The following is a 15,421-nucleotide window of genomic DNA, read 5'->3' as shown; positions in this document are numbered from 1 at the left end:
ACAGAACTATGGCAGGTATTGGCACAGCCCTGCCCACAGTACCCGTCTGACAGCTTCTAGCATAGGAGGTAAGAAAAGAATCAGTTCATAGTATTTAAAAAATCAGTTTGGGAAACTGTGGTCCTCTTGAGTGTGAGGAACACATTTTCAAAGGAAGAAGTTTCTGTTGTATACATTTTCAGCAACGTGTGTTCATTCACATTAGGAGAATTTTTTTCCTTTATTTTCTTTCTCTTTGTCTGTTCCCCCCCTTTTTTTGAATAATAGAGAGAGACAATCACCGACAAAACGGCCAGGACAAGCTCTTACAAGACCATAGAGGCAGCCTCCTCGCTCAAGAGCCAGGCAGGTAATGTGGTCAGGCTCCTTTATACCTGGCTCCTCTGGGTGCCTGGGCGGGTAAGCAGGACAGCCTGCTCCTGATCTTGGGGAGCCTCTAGTGTGGGCACCTAAGAGGTATAGAGATAAATGAGAGCAGGGTTGGGCAGCTCCAGGGATGCCTCAGAAGAATCAACAATTAAGCTAGGATCAAAAACAAGTATGAAAGAAGATCTTGTGGAATTGAAAAATAACTGATTTAATGTGCAAATTGTCATAGCCATATTGAAGTTGCTTTTATCCTGATTTTTCACTTAACTTTTTCAATTTGAAATTTTATTAGAAGAGACATTTAAACCAGAAATACTCAGATTTCTTTATGAGTTGGTACTGTAAATTCTTTCACTCTAATTTAGGCTCCTGATGGTTCATACTTACCAACCAAGAGTAAAAGTCATGACTAGTTGTTTCTATTTCGTATGAATAAGAAAGCAGCTTAAAGGATTTTCTATGAAAAACAGCTAAACAGTAAAAAGGAAAAAAATCAGACCCTTTGACCTGTTAGTGGATTATCCTGTTGAGACATCTGTCTCATAGATTAGCATAGGCGCTCTCCTTCTCCAACTTTGGGATGAGGAGGCATAGTTGAAAAGACTGTTTTCTTTGTGCTGTACAAGATGATCAAGTTTTTAAAAATCAGCTATTTTTTAAGCAAACTTCTGGATGATTGGAAATTTGAACATAGGTCGACTATTTTTAAATATTAAAGTGATATCGTATTTAAGTTTTTACTTTAGGAGGTATACACAAGACCTTTTATGCATGAAATTCTATGTGGAATTTGCATTAGATATAATTGTAGAGGGGGCATCATGGATCCAAGTGTGGATGAAGCTGCACTGGCCTTGGGTTGTTGGTTTTGGGGGTGTGTAGGCGGTAGTAAGTGGGACTCATTGTATAGTTTGCTTTTTTTTTTTTTAAAATACAGTCAAGAGTTTTTTATGATAAAAAGTTAAGCCCTTACAACTAAGGATGTCATCTTTATGACTTCACTTACTTACTTATTTAAAGCAGTAAGGAGGTAGAAGATTTAAGATTTTAGACTTTATAAAATAAACTTATTTTACAGCAACGAAAAATCTGTCCGATGCTTGCAAACCACTGAAGAAGCGAAATCGGGCTTCTGCAACTACATCTTCAGCACTGGGGTTTAGCAAAAGTTCATCTCCTTCTGCATCCTTAACTGAGAATGAGGTAAAATAATGATGATAGTGATATCATGGCATTCATGTGAAGGCCATTAGTTACTCAAGTTGCAATGTGAGTGAAAATCTTATTTTAAAAGAATTATGTTGGTGTTCTCCATAGGATAGGTGAGATTCAGGTGTTCTTAGCCATCTAAAATTCACAAACTTGAAAAAAAACAGTGCACTGAGCACTTTGAATACAAGTACATACATGCACATGGTGAATGTGTAAGTGTACATACATATTTCAGTCTTGTTGCAGAGTAATTGTTGCAATCTGTTTTAAAATGGTATGTTCTGTAAACCTCATTCTGTTTTCTCACATGAAAGGAAATTCACACTGGCTTTACCAGGACATGCTATGATGGCCACTGAACACTGTTGGCCATACTGACACTGGCCACTGTGCACCCACACTGGTGGAACGAAGGGGTTCAAAAACCTGTGGGGAAGCCAAAGGTTTCTTGGTATTCATGCGTTGCGTGTCTCTGGTACTTTGTTCTGACATATTTCAGATGTGAGTGTCGAGGCAAGTTAGAACTGTCACTATATGAAGATTCCTATGTTCTCTGAACTTGCAGAATATATGATAGCAGAGAAGTCGGTGGTACTATAACAAGTTGCTGCTGCCATCACTGTAGTGTAGCATGTAGATGGTGTTACCAGTTCTAAAGTCTGCCATTGCCAAAACAAGGAGCAGCTACAAATGAAGAAAGGATGTTTGTTGTTTTGTTTTTGTTGATTTTTTTTTTTTTGTACAGAGGTAGTTTTAATTTGATTTGATTCTAGTGACTACCTTTATGGATCTTTCCATTTTTAATTTCTTGTTATCTTGGTCCCTATAAATCTGTGGGGTTTTTTTTTTTTTGATTGTAGACTGGAGATTTATTTTCACAATATTTGTAAGGAGTTGATAACCTTGGTCTTCATGGAACAGGATAGTGATGTGGGAACTAGACAGTCCCCTTTCTCCTTTTGGATCAAAGGCAGCACTTCTGGCCTAGCCTCTACTGCGGTCCCTAGTAGAAGGTTGGATGTGTCTTTGCTGTTTCTCCCCATTAGTGGAGGACTGGGCTTCCCATTGCATGATGGTCAGGGACCTGGTTGGCCAATGGAACACCCTTGAGAACTCTGTTGCTCACTGCTCCAAACCTGAAAGTGTGGTGTACGATGTCAGTCACAGACCAACTCAGTTATAATCTCAAGTACTCATATTCACAGGTCTGGGACTTGCTGATAGTTGTTTTATGTAGAAAACTAAGCATTTTGTTTAAGTGTGTACATTCAATTCATTGCTGAGCTTTTATCTAAAATGTTACTAATACAAAAAGACTAGTTTTATACAAATTATTTTCCATTTTCCTCTCTTATTCACATTTAGATTAGCAGTCTAGAAAATTAAATAAAGATGGTCTAAAGTTCCAGATAATCATGTTAAAAATGGAAGGTTTCTGTTCTAGAAACCTCTTCATTTAGACATTTAAGTTGGAATTTTCATTTATGATTTTTTTTTAAGTGCTGGGGTTGGAACCCAGGGACTTGTGAATCCTGTTCTGCCACTATGTTATATTTCAGCCTTACAGAGCTTATAACAAGTTTTTCTTACTTCATATTTTGGTTTAGTTGTCCAACTGATATTTTCCTTCTGCTGTTGTCAGAAATGGGAGAAAAAAATACTGAATTACTGAACTTTTGTCTGTCATTCTTGATCATTAGCATTGGGTATTGAAGGTGATGACAGTGAGGGTGGATCAGGGACAGCAGCTGGTACCATCTCTGGCTCAATAGTCTGAATTTGGAAAGACTAAGATAAAGCATTTTGTAACGAGACTTAGTTGCAGCACCAGAAAGTTGGTAGATGATTTAAGTACATTTATATTATGTAAGGCGATGCATTGAATTAAAATCCCTTCTTACATTTTGAAGGTGATAACATAAATCTCACAGTATACATTACGTTCTTTATATAAAATAAATTTCTAGGCCTTCTCTATTGGACTACTTGTATGACTTGTGTGACTATTCTTTATAGCTTGTTTTATAGAGTTTCACTGTTAATTTAAAAACGTTAGGCGAACAAGTTGATTTATCTAGTATTCGTCAGTACTACTGACCCCCACAGTGAATGTTTACAGGTGTACAGTGCTGAGTGCCTGAAACACATGAGCAAAGCATTAGTGTTATGAAAAGCTGTGGAGACTGTTGAATCTAGTTCTAATGTGAAAATTACTGTTTGGGGAATCAGACCACCTCTTCGCTTTGGAACACTTATGTTTTGCATGTTTATACTTCCCTCCCTTTACACACTTGATTGAAAGAAAGAGGATTATGTAGGGTTGGTATTACAAGACATTTTAGGTCATGTTGTATTTTAAATTCTTGAAAAATGTATATGATAAATTTATATTGGAATAATTATTAATTACATGGTATTACATCACCCCAATGAAGAGATTAAAATTGCACACTTGCATGACAAAGACCTGTGAAGGAATTGATGTGATTTAAGTGTTTTGTAACTTCATTTTTTGTTCCCTTAGTAGAGCAAATTCTTATTTTTTTCGCCTTCACTGGTAACAGCTTTTATGGGAGCCCACATCAGTCAAGTTGGACTTGAATTCAGCCGCCCTGTACTGCACTTAGAATGATGTAATACCCCAAGATGTCTGCTGCAGGTGGTGCATCATCGTATACACTAAGTGACATTTCTATCACAATCATTTTATGGAAGATGTGTGATAATCTGTTTTTACTGGTATTAATAAACACATACAATGAAGAAAACAGATAACAAATTTTAAGACCAAGGTAAGATACCCAATCAAGGCCATTTAATCAATCACATTCATCTCATAATAGAAACACATTCATATCCTAAAGATTAATCTGAAGTTCAAGTTGAGGAGAAGGCCCTCCAGTTGAGGCTGTGTCAACACAGCCCAGGACAGAACTGTGACAGTGGCACCATATTGAAGAGTTAATGCTCATTTTTTTCTCTCTAATTCATAACTTACTGAATTTTTATGGAAAAATGTCAGCATCTGTTCACCATCAATAAGAAAGAATAAACAGGACACATTAAGGGGTCCTTCGTCAACTATTTTCATTGCCAATGAGATGTATTCAGTATTGTAGATAGTAAACCAGTTTCCCAGATAAAAGGCAGGAGGGGTTTTGATTCTGTCCTTTTTTACGTGACAGTTTTACTATGACACTAGACACAGTAGATTTTTAGGGGAAAATGCCATTTACAGTATCATTGTGAACCATTCAACTAATGATACAGTCACTGATATCTAGAAGACACCATAAACAGGTTATTTACAACAACCACATCATCAGTTGCTTTTGTAGAACATCAGCATCTTGTTTTAAATGTTGTGGTCCTGGATGCCCAGCTGGGGCATACTCAGGTGCCCGCATGTTTGCATGGGAAGAAAGGCTCCAGTTGCCCTCAGCTCAAGAAGCAGAGCTTGTGCTGTGCACAGGTGTGTGTCCGGTGACCAGGCCGCTCCACACCGACACCTCAGTATTGGACCTGTGATGAAAGTTTTTGAGAAATAATTTTGTTCCAAACCATTAAATAATGTAACGCATGTAAAACACATAGAGTGCCTGGCACCTTGCAAGGACTCGGTGGTTCACTATTGTGACAGTAATGGTTATTACAATAAAAATAATAAAATCACCACCATTCCATTTTTATCCAAAAGTATAAATTTTTCTTTGGCATGAAAAATGATCTTCTTGACTGCATCATGCATGTGCGGATAAAATAAATCCAGAAGTAGCAGAACCCTAGCTCTGTTTGTGTGACACAGTAGGGCATTGGACTATGAGGTTGTGGTCTGGTAGGTCACTCAGCTGGCTCTGCTCAAATGTAATGAAAGACATGACCTCTGAGAATACCTAATGTGAGCATTGTAAGTTGTACTGTTCTTAAAGGACATGAAAGATCTCAGGTAAATTAATTTTTTAAAAAAATATAAATCACAAAAGTGTGAAGAATTCCAATGATGTAGAAATGAGCCCTGGTAAGAAATGATTTCTCAAAAGACACTATACTGAAAGGTCTTGGACAGAAATGAAGGGATTTCATTTGAAATTAGAGCATGATGAATTTCAAGTGGGTTCCTGGGAAGCAGCTAGTATGCATGTATTCTAGTATTCCTGCTAGATACAGCAGGAATCAGCCATAAGACAGTCACTTTGCTCTGTAGTGGGGAATGAGAACTTCACAGCTAATGTCCGCAACGTGGCACATAGTACCTGCTGAGTTTAGAGAGTATGAAGGGAACAAGAGTGGGGGTCATGGAATATTCTTCAACTAGGGAAGATGTAGCCCACCTGGGGATGGGTCAGAGCAGGATCCTCAGGATTCTGTAGTGAGTGCAGAGTAATAGTCCTCCATGTAGGATTTTCCTGCCCCAGCAACCAGTGTTAGTCTTACAGTAAATAAGCAGAGTTCCATGTCAGCTCTTGACTGACTGTTCCTAGAAGAGATGAGTAGGAAAGAGGTGACTCTTAAACAAGTGTTTATCAAGAAGCAATAGCTTCTCTGCTAAGAGTACAAAAATTACATAACAAATTCGTTATGCTACAAATTTAACATGGAATTCCTTCATTTTCTATAAAAATGTTAAAAAAGCAATGCTACCTCTCTAGCCTTAGGTCTTTTGAACTGCCCAGTGTTGAGTTTTGCTTCTGCTGTACAGAGAATTATTACCATTTAATCCTATTTGGCTTCCTTCAAACCATTGTTTGTATACTATATTTGCCTGGCAAGGGGAGGTAGCTCTCTGATTCGAAAGAGGTGAAGACTTGGGTGAATGTATAAAGGTTTGGATTGTAGCTGTTGTAACAGTGCAAGTGGGCTGTTACACAGAACAGCACACCAGGGAGTAAATGTGCTGGATAGAGGCCTGTGCCCAGCAGCCCGGTCCTTCAGGTGCTCCTCATCAGCCCCTCTGCTCCAGATGGACTTCTGCCTCCCTGGCAGCTTTTCCTCAAATGAAAAGTGAATGTTGTCCTTTAGTCACGATGCCTTTAAGTGTAGTTGTAGCTCAAAACTTTATTATTCATATCTATTTACATCTGTTTCCCAACACAAAACAACTCTGATATTTTTTAAGAGGATGTCCTGAAAACTAACAAGAAATGTAAGCATGATAAGGAAGTGAAATATCATAGGATCTAAGAGAAAAGGGTTCCTGCTCCAATGCATGAGAGCATCCATTCCACCCACTGCCTCTGTAGAGGTATAGAACAACCTGATTCTGGCATGGGGTGGGAGTTTCTAAAGTTGGTCTCTCAGCCAAAATATATCTAATTCTGGGTTTACTTGAGATAGTTCACACAAAAGCACCAGAAAACTTAAAATAGTGTTCTCTGGTGCTGGAAGGCAGATGAGGGACAGGGCCTTTTCATTAATGATAGGACATGTCACAAAAATAAGAAAAAAAAAAAAACAACAAAACCTCACCTGGCAACGTGCACTCATGCCATGGTTGTGTCTGGAGCCTGTGGGCTGGCTAGATGAAAAAGGTTACTAGTTCCCATTAAGGGTCTGTAACAGAAATACAGAAATGCCATATAAAGAAGGAAATAAAAACATAAGTAAACATCTCATTTCTCAAACAAAAATTGGTGCCTGTGTTTATGTAAAATTTAAATGATCAAAGAGTGCTCCTGAGAAAAGGTCTCTTAGCCTGGAGTGATGTCCAGAACTCAATTTTGTTCTGTCTATATCCTTCAGCATTGGTGTGTATTGTATATAAGCTCCTAGCTCACTCGGCGCACTTGAGTGGAATGAGGAACCCCGAGTGAGTGGTTCTTTGTTGGCCTCAAGTTGCTTTATGTGGGCCTGAGATGCTTCATGAGACCATGGCTCCCTTCTTTAGGAAATATTTATCCAGTGGCAGGTAAACCATAGAGTCTTTAATACTTAGTAAGTTTGCTTTGTTTCTCTGTCACTGATTATAAAGTACCATATGTCTTACACACATTCAGACATGTAGGTTGCTAATCTACATTGACACCTGCTGTCCAGGTGGACTTCTATTAGGGACCCCAAGGGCCTTTTGGATTGCTAAATGTGCAGCACCTTATCATCGGTAAATCCATTATCCCAGTTTTTGAAAAATTATCAAGGACTGCTTTTCATCTTTGAGTTAATAAAATCCAAATTATCTTTTGCTAGAGAAAAGTAGAAGGGCCTTTTCCAACATGCTTTCAGAGCTTTTATTGCTTCTTACTGATACTTAGAAAGTTTTTTGGGTTTTGCTTTGTTTTAAGAAACATCAGTTTTTGTATATCTTAGCATTTTTGGTGATTGAAATTTACTTTATTTCTTTTAGGTACTGTTTTTATTGTTAGATTATTAGAATTTTTTCACTAATTTTCTTGTCAGTGATGAAAAATGGTCATCCTAATACACAGAAAAGTATGTTTGCATTTGTCCTTGTACAAGAAGGGTAAGAGACATGCTCTTTTGGGCTTACTAGCAAGGGTGTCTTTCCAGGAACCTGACATTTTGTCAGACCTGTATGTACATCCATATTTATAATTTCTTTTTATTCCATGTAGTTGTTCAGCTTTTAACATGTAACTTTGGCAGTATTTTTAACTTGCTAGCATTCCAGGGGTATTCTGCTTTTAAAAAACAACTGGGATCAGTGGAGTCCTAGTCTTGATACAGGGACATTTTGCCAGTCATGTGAGGTAAGAAAGCAGGTAGACTACTGGTTCTTGTTCTCAAGCCTTCCAGGTGAGGACACATGACCTGTTGCTGCAGCTGACTGGACCAGGCACCTGTACAGTCAATAGAACATTTAGAGATCATGTAAGGGTAAGGACTGGCTTTTATGGGAGCAGTAGCTGGCAGCTGACTGGCCACAATTCTCATGTAGTCTTTGCTGCCCTCTTAGGCTAACTATATAGAAACTGGCATAGAATAGATGAATATGAAGCACAATGACTTTCTGTGGACTAAAGAGTTTTTTGGTTTTGGTTTTCTTTTTTCTTTTTCTTTTTTTTTCTCTCATGTTCTCAGTAACTCATACCTGACTTTAAATTAAGGAGCAACTAAGAGAATTCTAGTCTGTATTAACTTTAATTAAGAAAATTATTTTGGATTCTAGGATTTTAGAATGGTTGACTTAATTTAAAATTGTCTTAATTCCACTCTTAATATTTCACTGTGATGTTAACTGGAAGCCCTGCTTGAGATCAGTCTTTTAATTTTAGATCATTATATCTGCTGAGCACAGGATTCTTAACCATTTGTAAATCTAAAAGTCTGTGAACGCACTTCTACGCTTCTTTCTTTATGAAATCATAACTTAAACATGAAAATAATGTTGGTTATAGAGGTATTTATTGTTCAAGGTCTGTAATTGTGTTTTAAAATGATGTAGTATTCAACTTGTGAAGGGAATTGTTTTGTCAAAAAAATTAAAAACTCAATGTATATCAGCCCATGGAAGGGCAGGGGTCTACTTTGTGGGTAAACCCCAGTTGCACTCATTGAGCTTTTCTGGTGGCCACATAGCTCCTGGCAGGGGGTTGGAAGATGTCTACTGGGTCACATGATGTTTGGTAATGCCATCTTGAAAGTCCCTGTAATAGATGGAGACTACATTTCCTGTTTGTGAAGGAATGTGTGTCTAAGGAAGGTAGGCAACTCAGTACTGTCATAGAGTGTGGAGAAAGTATTTTCAAACTCATGAAAACTTTGGAAAGTCAGGAACTAAGTTACTTGGAAATATGTGCCACAAGCATGATCTTGGTGGACACAGGAAGCCACAGGAAAATTCTTGACAGTCTGTGTCCCATCAGTCAGTTCATTTTTCTTTTTTCAAATACATTCTGTTGGATACTGAATAGATGTTGTAGACTGAGATCTGGGACTGTGTTGGGACCATTCAGGTGATATGTCACTTCCACAAATGGCATCTCCAAGTAAGCTGTCACCTGGTACACGTGGAGGTGGAGCCTGCAGCTGGAGTGAGGCGCACACTTGGCTCTACTTGCAGGTGGTTTGCTGAGCAGAGAGCTGAGGGACCCTCTTGACTGGGTAGGGGTTTCGTCCATTTGTGGGGGAGGATGTGGTGGGTGAAGGTGGACCTTCTACAATCTGTCATGGACTGTGATATTGTAAGGTCTATATTCTGTATGTGGATAACAGACCCAATCAGGAAACGAGCCTTATGTGTGTCATTAACATTTATATTTCCATTCAAAATATGTATTCAGTGTTTATTTCCTCAAACAGACTTTGTTAATTTAGGAAATATCTCCAAGTGGAAACGTGCTAACTTTCTGTAAATCTTAAATAAAAGGTGCTGTTCCTTCCTCTGACCCAGGACTGGTTTGTGTTTTCTGTCTTTCTTTCCATTCCTTTCTCTTTATAGTTTTTAAGTTTGTTTCATTCACACTAAGGGAAGAAGTGGGTTGGTGAATGGAGCATGGGCTCTCTTCCATGGATGCTGTGCTATACATCCTTTGGATCTCAGTTCCTTCATCAGTCAGATGGGTCAGCCTTGTGTGGCTATGGGAGCTGCTCTCTGAGCCAGGACAAGCTATATGACTACTGATTCCTAAGGACCTGGGCTTCCCTAGTACTCACTCCAGTCTCAGAAGTCCTCAGATCCCCACCTGTGATCCCCATATCTGATGGACATACTGATTTGGAGTTTAAGCTCAGAGCATTTTAAATGACCTCTTTCTGGATGTTGATGTTAAAGAAGTGGGAGGTGAGCTGATGGGAGAGGGACTGGCAGTGGGCCCTGTAATTCCAGCTGGTCAACCTCCTGGTGACAGACTTCATGATGTGACACTAATCTGGTGTCCTTAATGCTATTTTCATCCTCCTGCACAAGGTGAGAAAATTGAGTTGAAAGGCCTTTTACCCCCATGACATCCTTGTTGCTACATGTGTGAGTGAGACTAGAACAGGTGATCACACAAAGCCTGTCCCTTGTTGCAGTGAACCATCAGAGCTACAGGAGTCATTGTTAATTTACTGAGAGTTAACATTGAGTTCAAATCTGAAAATGCCTTTTTTTCCCTCTCTTATTGCTCCCAATAATTTCAGTGATATAAATCTGGTAAAAGCTCATCAGTAGGCCTGTATAATCTGGGCCAGAGTCCCTGGTGAGGTTGTTTGGTTTGGTGGTTTTTGTTTTTTGTTTGTTTGTTTTGGTTTTTTAACCTGTTTTTTTGTCTTGGGTTTTTCTTTTTTGTTGTTGTCGTTTTTGTTTTTGTTTCTGTTTTGTTTTTCAACAGGGTTTCTCTGTGTAGCCCTGGCTGTCATGGAACTTGCTTTTTAGAGCAGGCTGGCCTCAAACTCACAGAAATCTGCCTGCCTGTGACTTGAGTGCTGGAATTAAAGGTGTGTGCCACCACTACCTGGCTTGTTTTTAGTTTTTAATGTGGCCTAAATACAATTTCTAGCTTAGTGTTAGCTGGCAAATAGCAAGCCTATAACATAATTACTTGTGATTATTGAGGTAAACAAGAAATGTAGTTAATAGTTTTTTGCTTTGTTTTATCTCCAAAATTTAATTTTTAACACTGTCTAAGATCAGTTAAACCCCCCTACCCCCAATTTAAGCACTTGAATTTGATAGACGAAAGGGTTTTCTGTTTACCCATTTTAACATTTATGACTAGTACTTGTTAAGCAAGGACAGGATGCCCCATGCAGCAAGGGCGACATTGTAACTGGATACTAATCTTTTCAGTGGAGGAAACCCAGTAAAATAGGTGCTTTTCCTCTGTACACATGCTGCATTTCTCCAGTCTTTTTATTAGACTCCAGTGTTAACAAGACAGGCAGAAGTTGTTTCTTGCCTTTCTGTGAGAGAAGAGCAGATGAGCTGTGACTAGTTAGCATGAGAGGATAGACAAGGCACTGAGGCTGCAGTGAAAGTCAGTGACTCTCCTGAGTCTTGAATCGGTTCCAGGGGAGGCCTATGCTTCTGGAAGAGCACGGTGTCCTCAGCAGAGTGAGAAACAGCTTCTGTGAAGTCTTTTTGTGACTTCACGTCTTTTTTTTCCCTTTTCTTTTTCTTTTTTAGTTCATGTCATATTTGGGTCTGAACACATTGGGTAGGAAACTGAAAGAGTATATTGATTCCAGAGCTCATCTCAGTTTACTTAGCAAAGATAATTGGATTTTCATAAGTTGCTTTACTTAAAGGAATATGTCTTGTGTACATATGTATATTAAATATTGAGTAGAATAAGGTCCACTTCTGAGTTTGCTTTGTAGCTTTTGCAAGTTTTATTACTTCCAAGCCAGTGATATATCTATACCACATCACTGGGCAGTAGGGCTGGAAGTAGGCCGTGTCCAAAGGATGTGGCCACCTGTTTTCTGTGGCTAGTGAACTGTCGTCAACCTCCTTCATCTCCAGGTCTCAGACAGCCCAGGAGATGAGCCCTCAGAGTCTCCGTATGAAAGTGCAGATGAAACACAGACCGAAGCATCCGTCTCGTCTAAAAAGTCGGAAAAAGGAGTAGCTGCCAAAAAGGAATACGTGTGTCAGGTGAGGGATAGGCGGTGTCTGATGTGTTGGTGAGGGCTTCTCCTGAAGTCACAGAAGAGAAGAGTGAGTTTCCAGCATCCTCTTTTCCTCTAGACCTCTCCTCTGCCCCATTACTACTCACAGGTAGATACTTCTTTGGAAGGGCTAGACCACTAGCAGAATTCTGGTATTGTCTAAGTTAACATTATTCATTCTCAGGTAGGATGTGTTTCATGTATAGCACCAGTATACATATGGGAATTTGAATAGTTCTTGGGAATGTATGCTGTAAGAAATAAGGTGCTAGGGTGATGTGGTGCCTTGCTGCTTTCTTAGTTCACTGGGAGACCAGTCATGGGCTGGGGTTACCGTGTGACTAGACCCATATCCCAACAGTGGTATTGCCCGGGTCAGTGTCCTACCTGGGCTGGATGCAGAGTTGGTGATCTTAAGAAAGCTTCTCACCTTTCTGTGCCTTAGTTGCTGCACCATTCTGAGTTGTGGTCAGTGCTACTATCCATGCTAGACTGCTGATTTGTCCACAGTTGCAAAATGGTTGACAGGCGCTCCATTGCTGTCACCTGTGGAAGGATGGCTGTATGGTGAAAATGCCATGGGTTTTGGGTTTTTGACATTCACGTTTGATCTGAAACACCCTGAATGCATCCTTCAGGGTTTTGATCTTTTGTTTCTTTAGCCCTTGCTGAGGGACTAACGTCTTTGTGTAACTTGACCTGGCTGTAGTCTGTAATCCTTCTAGGCATTTCACTGTGTACAGGTACTTATGTTCATTTGCATGCCAGAGATGGAATCAAATTGCCCCACGTGGTGAGGAGAGCCCTGAAAGGGCTCTGACTAGGTGTAGGTTCATGCCACCCTCTGTTCCCCGCAGTTGTGTGAGAAGACAGGCAGCCTCTTGTTGTGTGAGGGCCCCTGTTGTGGAGCATTCCACCTAGCCTGCCTTGGACTTTCCCGAAGACCAGAAGGAAGATTCACCTGCACTGAATGTGCCTCAGGTAAGTTCCAGTTTCTGAAGCTGGGGATTGTGTGTGGAGGTTGGCTCTGTTTGTCCTTTTATATGTGCTTCCTCAAGTTGTGTATGAGACATTTGGCAGATTACAAGTTCCACACATACTGACTCAAAGGTTGTATGCTTCTAAGTTCTTCTACTATACTGTGGGCTTTACTATTTGAATGACAGTATCACTGGGCAAGTAGTTCTGGATACAGCGACTGGTAGAGTGAGGGAATAAAAGGCTGTGTACTTTTCCAAACCCTTCCTGTGGGACTAGCATACACCTTGCTCTATAGGTGACGGTTATGGAGTGTGACACTTCCAAACAGTTCTGCCTAACTAGTAGTTAGCTATAGAACACTGGTATTTATGGAATTCTCAGTCCATTTCAAAGACTAGATGTCATTTGTAGCTTCATTTCCAATAACAAGAACTTAATTGGGGGGCTAGTGCTTCTGCTCTACCACCACTCTAGTGCCTCAGGATTCAGCTGACAGTCTAGGATCACAACGGTCCCCAAGAAGGGTCAAGCCGCCCAGACAGCCCAACAGCAGTAGAACACTTTAGAGTCAGTCTTCTCCAGCCAGAGCAAGTCTTTGCTGCACTGGTGAGTGGGCCAGGAAGAAGAAAGACTTTCCTGTATTTCAGGTGAAGCTGGAGATTTGATGACAGCAAACTCAAATGACTAGGCTTTTTTTCTGAAGAAAGCTTAGATTAGTCAGCAACACAGGCTGCTCCAGAAAAGTTGCTTAATTATAGTTGCTCAGAACTGCAATATAACTCTTGTTATCTGCACCTTCCTCTTATCCCTTTCTTTAACCACTTGTTAGGGATTCACTCATGCTTCGTGTGTAAAGAAAGCAAGATGGAGGTGAAGCGCTGTGTGGTAACTCAGTGTGGAAAATTTTACCATGAAGCTTGTGTAAAAAAGTACCCTCTCACTGTGTTTGAGAGCCGAGGCTTTCGCTGCCCTCTCCACAGCTGTGTGAGCTGCCATGCCTCAAACCCTTCAAATCCACGACCATCAAAAGGTACAGATAGATGTGATGGGTCCTTACAACTTGGGTTCACTCGCAGAGTATGGGTGTTCTGAAGGTGGGACCATTGATGTTAGCTAGACAAGTGTCACCAGAGGTTATGAACTCTAATGGTCTCTATTATCTCCTGTTATTCTGTTGACTCATAAGTCAAGCATTTTGTTTTGTTCTTGTAACATAAGACTTGCCCCCATTCTATTCTTTCTATATCAGGACTTTCAGATTCTTAATTCTCAGCAAAGAATACTACCTGAGTTGTCTCTGGATTCTCTTTGCTCCTTTTTAAAGGCACTTTATATATAAGGGAAACTTCTATTTGTAATACAGGAGGCAGAGCCGTGGGCCTAACATACTAGTCAAGTGCTTTATCTCTGAGCTTCATTCCCAACTGGGAAATACTTTAAAATCAGATTACATATGTGGAAGATAAGGGTAGCTGTGTGGGGTTGAAGAGGGCAGGTGCTATGTCCTTTTTGTTACAGGGCTTCTCTGGTGGGATATATGTAGAGGGAGGGAAGCACTCACAACATTTAGGGGTACTTGCTATCAACATCTACTAGGAAGGGTACCCAGAAGAGACTCCCACAAATCCCAAATGATAGCAGCTCTGGTTAAGAATTGCTGGTTGATTGGCAATGCTGTGATGGTGCATGACTTTAATCCCAGCATTTAATAAGCATAGGCAAGTGGGTTTCTGTGAGTTTGAGACCAGCTTGATCTACATAGTGAGTTCCAGGACAGCCAGGACTACAAAGAGAAACCTTGTCTCCAAACAAACACAAACAAACAGACAAACAAACAAAAAGAAATGCTGGTTTGTCCTGCTTTAGAATGTGTCATTTAAATGATGTTTCTCAAACACTGCTTTGAAATACCTTTGCTTTGATGGAGGCTCTTCCATCGTAACTTTCTGAGTCATGGGAGTCAACAATATTTGTAGTCCTCAGGGTGCTTATTTCTTTTAGGTAAAATGATGCGATGTATCCGCTGCCCCGTTGCCTATCATGGAGGGGATGCCTGTCTGGCAGCAGGATGCTCAGTGATTGCTTCTAACAACATCATCTGCACAGCCCATTTCACTGCTCGGAAGGGGAAGCGACACCATACCCACGTCAATGTGAGTTGGTGCTTCGTGTGCTCCAAAGGTAAGGATGGGTTCTGCTGTGTGTGTTGCTGCACACAGAGCTCTGCTGGTTCCAGAGGCCTCACCTCGGGCTTTAAACTAAGTGGATCCCATAGACACAGGAGACGACTTTGGTAAAGCAATGCCATTGG

At 40.2% G+C, this 15,421-nt stretch overlaps 1 protein-coding gene across 3 annotated transcripts in view; it reads left to right on the top strand.

Annotated features, from left to right (window-relative positions):
• The window catches only part of Nsd2 (nuclear receptor binding SET domain protein 2), a 70,702-nt gene that overhangs the window by 37,441 nt on the left and 17,840 nt on the right, over positions 1-15,421 (top strand). For 2 of the 3 annotated variants that reach the window (XM_087909115.1, XM_087909114.1), the window contains 6 exons: positions 268-349; positions 1,448-1,572; positions 11,984-12,115; positions 12,987-13,110; positions 13,940-14,140; positions 15,112-15,291. In XM_087909115.1, the coding sequence (XP_087765241.1) occupies positions 268-349; positions 1,448-1,572; positions 11,984-12,115; positions 12,987-13,110; positions 13,940-14,140; positions 15,112-15,291 (844 nt within the window). Of the gene's footprint in view, positions 1-267; positions 350-1,447; positions 1,573-4,145; positions 9,924-11,983; positions 12,116-12,986; positions 13,111-13,939; positions 14,141-15,111; positions 15,292-15,421 lie in introns of those variants that run through there. The other variant, XM_087909116.1, reaches the window with a different exon arrangement.

This window comes from Myodes glareolus, chromosome 8 (assembly GCF_982192425.1).
Source record: "Myodes glareolus chromosome 8, mMyoGla1.1, whole genome shotgun sequence".
Taxonomy (NCBI): domain Eukaryota; kingdom Metazoa; phylum Chordata; class Mammalia; order Rodentia; family Cricetidae; genus Myodes; species Myodes glareolus.
This window is presented reverse-complemented; position numbering and strand designations above follow the sequence as displayed.